We start from the raw sequence: 9,560 nt of genomic DNA, 5'->3' as shown, positions 1-9,560 counted from the left end.
GAGGCTTGGAGAGTGAGTGTGTATACGTCACCTCACCCTATATACTGAACTGTGGGGTACATGTTTTTTCTATTAGTCACCTACTGACTAACCTTCAGGGAGTGAATTATGGGTATAGTTTTACATTTGGAATTAATAAAGTTTAGTTTTATCCTTTTTTTCAGCAAATATGAGGAATGATAAGAGACAACCCATTTAAGAAGATTCAATTTTGGTTAAAACTATTCCAACATTATGAACATAAAAAAGGCTACTCCCCTATGTGATGTCTCTGATGTTTATTAACAGTTGATTTCCAAGTAAAATATTTCCCACATTAAGAAAATGTAAAAGGCTTCTCCTCTGTGTGACTACTCTGATGTATAACAAGAAGCCTTTTCCTTTTAAAACATTTCCCACATTCTGAACAGGAAAAAGGCTTCTCCCCTGTGTGAGTTACTTGGTGTGTAACAAGACTCCCTTTGAGGGTAAAACATTTCCCACATTCTGAACAGGAAAAAGGCTTCTCCCCAGTGTGAATTCTATGGTGATTAACCAAATCTGATTTCTGGTTAAAACATTTTCCACATTCTGAACAGGAAAAAGGCTTCTCCCCCGTGTGAGTTCTAAGGTGCTTAATCAAATCGCATTTCTGGTTAAAACATTTTCCACATTCTGAACAGGAAAAAGGCTTCTCCCCTGTGTGAGTTATTTGGTGTGTAACAAGACTCCCTTTGAGGGTAAAACATTTCCCACATTCTGAACAGGAAAAAGGCTTCTCCCCCGTGTGAGTTCTATGGTGATTAACCAAATCTGATTTCTGGTTAAAACATTTTCCACATTCTGAACAGGAAAAAGGCTTCTCCCCCGTGTGAGTTCTAAGGTGCTTAACTAAATCTGATTTCTGGTTAAAACATTTTCCACATTCTGAACATGAAAAAGGCTTCTCCCCTGTGTGGGTTCTTTGATGTCTAACAAAATATGATTTACGTGCAAAACATTTTGCACATTCTGAACAGGAAAAAGGCTTCTCCCCTGTGTGGGTTGTTTGGTGTGCAACAAGAGTCTCTTTGTGGGTAAAACATTTCCCACATTCTGAACAGGTAAAAGGCTTCTCTCCTGTGTGAATTCTCTGGTGAGTAACAAAATGTGATTTCTTGTTAAAACATTTCCCACACTCTGAACATGAAAATGACTTCTTTGCTTTAGGTGCAGTTTGTTTTTTAATGCCTCTTTTGTTACTTTGATTTTCCTTAGTAGTCAGTAATGAATCAGAAGATGGAACCTGTTTCATAGGATCAGATGATAGATCTTTGCTGTGAATGGATGATGATATATCTGGAGTAATGGCATTCACAGTTGTATCTTGTAGGGTCTCAAGGTCATCAGATTTAAAAATTGAAGATGTCAGCTGTCCCTCTGATCTCCTGGTACAGTCATCTGCTAAGATAAAAAACAATTATTTTTAATAAAATATCATTGAGTTTTATATTTTTGAACATTTCTACTTAAACTGTCCATAAAAATAGCAAGCTATGTAAAAAAAAACTTTAATTACACTATGTAACTTTTTTTTCCTGGGAAGAAAGTGTGTTTTCCTAACCTGTTATGCCTAAAACAAATAGAAAATAGTTATTGTTCCATCAAAACTTTGCTTCTGTGATCAGGACAATGAAATTTTAAAATTTGTCTATTTTTGGTAAAAATCTCGATTCATATTCAATACTGAGTAGTCTTCTAGAATATTATTGAACTGCTAGAATTGTGCAGAAGTTTCTAGAATTATCTAGAAGTTTCTAGAAACTTTTAGAACATTCTAGAACGTTCTCGGAGTGTTAAATAGTAGTCATACAAGTACAGGTCCTTCTCAAAAAATTAGCATATAGTGTTAAATTTCATTATTTACCATAATGTAATGATTACAATTAAACTTTCATATATTATAGATTCACTATCCACCAACTGAAATTTGTCAGGTCTTTTATTGTTTTAATACTGATGATTTTGGCATACAACTCCTGATAACCCAAAAAACCTGTCTCAATAAATTAGCATATTTCACCCGGCCAATCAAATAAAAGTGTTTTTTAATAACAAACAAAAAAACCATCAAATAATAATGTTCAGTTATGCACTCAATACTTGGTCGGGAATCCTTTTGCAGAAATGACTGCTTCAATGCGGCGTGGCATGGAGGCAATCAGCCTGTGACACTGCTGAGATGTTATGGAGGCCCAGGATGCTTCAATAGCGGCCTTAAGCTCATCCAGAGTGTTGGGTCTTGCGTCTCTCAACTTTCTCTTCACAATATCCCACAGATTCTCTATGGGGTTCAGGTCAGGAGAGTTGGCAGGCCAATTGAGCACAGTAATACCATGGTCAGTAAACCATTTACCAGTGGTTTTGGCACTGTGAGCAGGTGCCAGGTCGTGCTGAAAAATGAAATCTTCATCTCCATAAAGCATTTCAGCCGATGGAAGCATGAAGTGCTCCAAAATCTCCTGATAGCTAGCTGCATTGACCCTGCCCTTGATGAAACACAGTGGACCAACACCAGCAGCTGACATGGCACCCCACACCATCACTGACTGTGGGTACTTGACACTGGCCTTCAGGCATTTTGGCATTTCCTTCTCCCCAGTCTTCCTCCACACTCTGGCACCTTGATTTCCAAATGACATGCAAAATTTGCTTTCATCAGAAAAAAGTACTTGGGACCACTTAGCAACAGTCCAGTGCTGCTTCTCTGTAGCCCAGGTCAGGCGCTTCTGCCGCTGTTTATGGTTCAAAAGTGGCTTTACCTGGGGAATGCGGCACCTGTAGCCCATTTCCTGCACACGCCTTTCCACACCAGACTCAGTCCACTGCTTCCTCAGGTTCCCCAAGGTCTGGAATCGGTCCTTCTCCACAATCTTCCTCAGGGTCCGGTCACCTCTTCTCGTTGTACAGCGTTTTCTGCCACATTGTTTCCTTCCAACAGACTTACCATTGAGGTGCCTTGATACAGCACTCTGGGAACAGCCTATTTGTTGAGAAATTTCTTTCTGGGTCTTACCCTCTTGCTTGAGGGTGTCAATGATGGCCTTCTTGACATCTGTCAGGTCGCTAGTCTTACCCATGATGGGGGTTTTGAGTAATGAACCAGGCAGGGAGTTTTTAAAAGCCTCAGGTATCTTTTGCATGTGTTTAGAGTTAATTAGTTGATTCAGAAGATTAGGGTAATAGGTCGTTTAGAGAACCTTTTCTTGATATGCTAATTTATTGAGACAGGTTTTTTGGGTTATCAGGAGTTGTAGGCCAAAATCATCAGTATTAAAACAATAAAAGACCTGACAAATTTCAGTTGGTGGATAATGAATCTATAATATATGAAAGTTTAATTGTAATCATTACATTATGGTAAATAATGAAATTTAACACTATATGCTAATTTTTTGAGAAGGACCTGTATAAAAGCACAAGTGACTCAAACCAACATTTCGGTTCATGTTATTGCTGAGTAAGAGAATAGCGAATCATATTTAAAGAGCAATTATTTTTTTTAGATGGCATCAAGAGGTTGTTTGCGCCCAGCAGATGCATTTTTCTATGTGTGTGGACAATTTATAAAGACAAGAGCGAGAAAATATTCCATGAAAGCATGTCGTAAGATGTGCAAGGCCTACAAGGTATATTTCGGCACGCCTGTCGGGATCAAGACAAGTCCTGGGCACCTCATTTCACATGCGAATATTGCAAGAAAACTCTTGAAGGTAAGGTGAACAATTGCTGCTCATTTGATGGCAGTGCATTGTTTTGTAGAATTTCAATGATTAAGATCTAGTACAGTTTAAGGAGTCGCAATTGACAAAATTTTCACATATGTCTATGCACTATATTAAAATATGTATTAAGCAATGTGTAAAATGTCATGCTTTTAAATTTATATAATTAATTACATCTGCTATGTTACAGGTTGGTACAGGGGAGAAAAGAGCCATGAAGTTCGCTATCCCGCGAATTTGGCGGCAACCGACCGACCACTCAAGCCTGTTCCAACTCCCCCGAAGAGGGATCAGCCATCTTCAGGAAAAAGCAGCAAGTCGGACAGCGAGGAAGATATTGGAGATCAAGATTTCACAGATGCAGTTGAGGAGGGAAGGCCATACTTTCCTAACCAGAAAGATGTAAGAAATTTAATCAGAGACCTTCGCCTTACCAAGTCTAATGCTGAGCTACTGACATCCAGGCTCAAGCAGTGGAACTTGTTGGATGAAATCGTACAAGCCACAGATCAGAGAAAGCATCACCAAACATTTTCTAACTTTTTTATTTGAGAAGATGGGTTGTGCTTCTGCAACAATGTGGCCGGTCTTTTTGAGGCTATCGGTATCACCTGTAACCCGAGTGAATGGAGCCTATTCATAGACAGTTCATCCCGCAGCCTCAAAGCCGTGCTGGTTCACAACGGAAAAAACTACTCGTCTCTCCCTATAACTCACTCTGTGTATCTCAAAGAGAACTACACCAGTGTCAAGATGTTGCTGAGTGCTTTGAAGTATGACGACTATGGATGGGAGGTCATCAGAGACTTAAAAATTGTGTTATTTCTGATGGGCCTTCAAGGCGGTTTCACAAAATTTCTTTGGCCTCTGGGACACTAAGGCGCACTATCACAGAAAGGACTGGCCACAGAGGACCACAGTGGGAGCCACTGATAGAACGTCTGAAGGTCCTGATGCCACCACTGCACATCAAGTTAGGCCTCATCAAGCAATTTGTCATGGCTCTTGACAAGGAGTCAGCAGCTTTCAATTACCTCCAAGGTCTCATTCCAAAGCTGTCCGAGGCAAAGGTCAAGGCTGGTATCTTAGTCGGACCACAGATCATAGAATGTGACGAGTTCGTCAAGCTGCTGCACAGGACGGAGAAAACGGCTTGGAACAGTTCGTTGCAGTGGTTCATGGCTTCCTGGGTAATCACAAGGCTGAAAACTATGTGCAGTTGGTTCAGACTCTCATAAAGAATTATGTCATAATGGGATGCAGAAGGTCTCTCAAAGTCCATATCCTTGATGCTCATCTTGACAAGTTCAAGGAGAACATGAGAACTAAGAGGAGCAAGGCGAGCTCTTTCATCAAGATATATTGGACTTTGAACGGTTACCAAGGAAAGTATATGTCAGGACTCTGAACATTTTTTTATCACCTTCTGTGCATGACTGCCCTTTTTCAAGATGGCGTCTTTGGTCTCATGTGCACTTGTCTTCCTGCTATAAAACTCCACCCCAGCCTTCAGTCTGTGCTAGAGTATTCTGCTTTGCATCCAGCTCCTGATTACTCCCTGGCCTTGCACCTGCACCTGCGAATCTGTGTTGGAGATCCTGCCACTCTGCTCTGAGTTCCTGCTGCATACACCAGTGTTCAGTAATCCTCCTTCATCTGCTGCTCGTGTTACTTCCATCTGCATTTGCTGGACATGTAAGCTGTTTGCTGCTCTGCAAAACCTGAGACTATTAATCAGGCCTCCCTGGTTGAGCTAAGTTATTATTTGAACTTCCTTATAAGCATATCTATCTGTGTCTGGACTAAAGACAAGGATTTATTCATGTCACGTATCCTCAAGAATAACTGTGCTTCATAGACTTTCCGCTTGTTTGCATTTTCCCCTGAAGTTTCCTGTTGACTGCTAAACTGCGTTTATTATTTACACCAAGTGTTGTGGACTTGAGTTTCTCTCTGCACCTGTTTGAATCCCCGTGTTATAATATAAACGTTACCACTTATAAACTGTGTCCTGTTGTCTTGTTCCACGCAAAGAGTCTCCTGAGTTATCCCTTATAATTATTACAGGATACTCTAGCCTAAAATAAAAAAAAAAAAAATAAAAAAAAAGGGACTGCTTGAACAATAACTGCAGAGAGCAGATTAGAGCAGGTGTTTTCCATAATTAGATCACTGCAGAAAGATGTGGAAGGTCTGCAAAAGAAGTTTGGAAGCTTTGAACCCAATCAACAAGTGTTTGGACATTCTTTGCAGGACTTAAGCAATCGCATGGCAGCCCAGGAAAAAAAACTTGCTGGCATAGAGTCCAAGTGTGGACGGGCTTTTCAGGACATAAGCACGCATATAGCTGCACAAGTGACTTTACCCTCTGGGCAATCGCCACCAGCTAGCCCACCTAAGTTGCCTCCATTCAGATTTAATGGCGATCGCGACAAATTTCATGGCTTTGTGAATCAATGTATGCTATATTTTGATGTGCATGCTGACCGTTTTCCCACTGATAGATCTAAAGTATTGTGTGTAATAATGCTACTGACCTCACGAGCGCTCGCCTGGGCAAATCCGATGATTGAGTCTCGTGATCCACGGTTAAATGACTTGGATGATTTGTTGGCCGCTATGGCATTAATGTTTGATGACCCTAATCGCCGTGCAACCGCTGAATCTGCTTTGTTGTCTTTACGCCAGGCTAAACGTTGTTATTGAGTATGCCACTGAATTCAGGAGATTAGCGGTAGATACCAATTGGGACAGTTATGCACAATTGCCTATTTTTAAAAGGGGTCTGTCTAGTATTGTAAAAGATGAACTAGCCCGCTCTGAGTCACAAGAGCTATAGCCATTTATACAGCATTGTGTGCACATTGACAGTCGCCTTACTGAGCATAGGCAGGAGAAATTTGCTGCATATAACCGTATTTCTAACTTTTCCCTTCCTTCTAAAGAGCCTGCAGGTAAAACATCTCGGGAGGTGGAGGAGGTACCCATGCAAATTGATTTTGTTCAGAGACGTGAGATCAATGAGCGCCGGGAGCATCGCCTTCGTGAAAGTCTATGTTTCTACTGCGGCCAGTCTGACCACTTCTTGATCAATTGTCCCAAGTGTCCTAGACGGCCTAACAAGGTGCTAGCAGCAGTAGGAGAGTATGATAACTGTGATGATGAATCTGACATCTTTGAATGTAGCCTGCCTTTAAGCGCTGTATTCCATTCATTTTCTATGACTTCACCCCCCAAAGAGCTGAAGGAAAAGAACTCTGACTGTTCTCTCCCTATTAAGATCCTGTGTTCAGGACAGTGGATTTCCAGTGCAGCTGTGATTGACTCTGGTGCAGGTGGAAATTTCATGGATATCGTATTTGCCAAGGAACATGGTATTGAAATTCAGCAAAGAACCTCTCCAATTACCATGGAAACAGTGGATGGGTCACCTTTAATCTCTGGGCCTGTGGATCAGGAGACCGTACCCCTTGAAATTTTGTTGGAGCCTAATCATCAGGAGCAACTTTCTTTCTTGCTAATATCTTCTCATTTTCCTGTGATTTTAGGCATTCCTTGGTTACGTTCTCAGAACCCAATAATCAACTGGGAGACAAAGGAGATTATCTTTCCAACAAGGAGCAACTCAGCGTTAACAGAAGCTGTCCCTGAGTCCACGGCTACGGAACCACATGTACAGGTATTTTCTTTACCTCCAGCATATAAAGAGTTCTCTGACCTCTGTGACAAGAAGAATGCAGATCAGCTTCCTCCACACAGGCATTATGACTGTTCCATTGAGTTGCTTCCTGGGGCAGATATTCCTTTTGGTAAAGTATACCCTTTGGCGGCACCTAAAGCCTTAAAGGAGTATATTGATGAAAATCTGGCCAAAGGCTTCATACATCCTTCTTCCTCACCAGCAGGGGCACCCATTTTTTTTGTAAAGAAGAAGGATGGGAGCCTGAGACCCTGTGTTGACTATCGGGAACTCAATAAGGTAACAGTACGAAACTGTTACCCTTTGCCTATGATTCCCGAATTACTGGAAAGAGTCCGCCATGCTAAGGTGTTCTCTAAGCTGAATCTTCGTGGGGCTTATAATTTGGTGCGTATTCGTCCAGGGGATGAGTGGAAGACAGCATTCAGAAGCCGGTATGGACACTTTGAATCTCTTGTGATGCCCTTCGGGCTTTGTAACGCCCCTGCAGCATTTCAACACCTTGTTAATGACATCAGAGATTTGTTGGACCAGTTTGTGGTGATCTATTTGGACGATATACTAATCTTTTCTGACTCTCTACAGGAACATGAAGAACATGTCAAAACTGTTTTAAGACGTCTGAAAGAGAACCAACTGTATATCAAGCCGGAGAAATGCGAGTTCCATCATTCTGAGATACAGTTCTTGGGTTATATCATCTCTCCCCAGGGGCTGAACATGGAATCTGGTAAGATTCAGGCTATCCTTGACTGGCCGGTACCCAAGAACGTTAAGGAGGTCCAACGTTTTTTTGGTTTTGCAAATTTCTACAGACGCTTCATTCGAAATTTTTCTGATATTGTCCGTCCCATTACTTCCTTGACAAAGAAGGAAAAGCCCTTTAAGTGGTCATCACAGGCTCAAGAAGCTTTTGATCGGCTTAAGATCTGTTTCACATCAGCACCGCTGTTGATACACCCAGATCCAACACTTTCTTTCATTGTGGAGGTGGACGCTTATGATAACGCTTTGGGGGCTATTCTCTCCCAAAGAACTGGAGAGAAGGGTCTGCTACATCCTTGTGCTTTCTTTTTCCGTAGACTAGCCTCAGCAGAGAAGAATTACGACATGGGAGACAAGGAATTGCTGGCTATTGTTGCGGCTTTCAAAGAATGGAGGCATCATCTGCAAGGAGCTGCACAGCAGATCATAGTGCTAACTGACCATCGCAATTTAGAGTTCCTTAGATCCGCTAGATGTCTTTCTCCTCGTCAGGCTCGTTGGAACTTATTTCTAAATCAATTTAACTTTGTTATCTCGTACTGTCCAGGTTCCCGTAATGGGAAGGCTGATGCTTTATCCCGAATCCATGCTGCGGATTCCGTACCTGGAGCCCCGTCCAAGACCATTCTATCTGATGCCAATTTCATCGGAGTTATCCACGATCAGGACTTGTGGAAGGAGTGCAGTGAGGCCTATGAGGATGATGTATTTCTGGCCAACCCACCTGTGGATATTAATCTTGTCTTAAAGGGTGGCATGTGGTTCAGAGATCGAGGTATCTATGTCCCCGAGGTCGTCCGTCTGCAGATCCTCAAGTTGGTATATGACTCCAAGTTGGCTGGTCACAGGGGAGTACAGAAGACACAAGAGTTTCTGAGCCGATTCTTCTGGTGGCCAACTTGCCTGAAGGACACCAAGGACTATGTTCTCTCTTGCGAGGTATGTGCTCATTACAAGACTCCTCATGTGGCACCTACGGGTCTTCTACAACCATTACCTGTTCCGTCCCGCCCTTTGGGGTCTATATCGATGGACTTTATTGTGGAGCTGCCTACATCAGGGGGCATGAATACAATCATGGTGGTAGTTGATTGCCTGACTAAAGCTGCTCATTTTGTTCCGTGCACTGGCCTCCCCTCAGCTAAAGATACAGTGAACTTGGTTATACAGAATGTCTTTCGGTTGCATGGGGTTCCGGATGAGATCATCTCTGACCGTGGAGTACAGTTCACTTCAAGATTCTGGAAGGGGTTTTGCTCTGCACTCAATATTAATGTCTGTCTCTCTTCCGCTTACTATCCCCAGACAAATGGTCAGACTGAGAGTACCAACCAGACGCTGGAACAATATCT

The 9,560-nt window shown here is 42.1% G+C and overlaps 1 protein-coding gene across 1 annotated transcript in view; it reads right to left on the bottom strand.

Annotated features, from left to right (window-relative positions):
- Nucleotides 1–263: 263 nt before the first annotated feature.
- LOC143768223 (uncharacterized) overlaps nt 264–9,560 on the bottom strand; it is a 52,313-nt gene continuing 43,016 nt past the window's right edge. The window contains exon 8 of the mRNA XM_077256916.1: nt 264–1,422. Coding sequence (XP_077113031.1) covers nt 317–1,422 — 1,106 coding nt within the window. The 3' untranslated portion in view covers nt 264–316. The remainder of the gene's footprint in view (nt 1,423–9,560) is intronic.

The sequence above is a fragment of the Ranitomeya variabilis genome, chromosome 4, assembly GCF_051348905.1.
Source record: "Ranitomeya variabilis isolate aRanVar5 chromosome 4, aRanVar5.hap1, whole genome shotgun sequence".
In the NCBI taxonomy this organism is placed as follows: domain Eukaryota; kingdom Metazoa; phylum Chordata; class Amphibia; order Anura; family Dendrobatidae; genus Ranitomeya; species Ranitomeya variabilis.
This window is presented reverse-complemented; position numbering and strand designations above follow the sequence as displayed.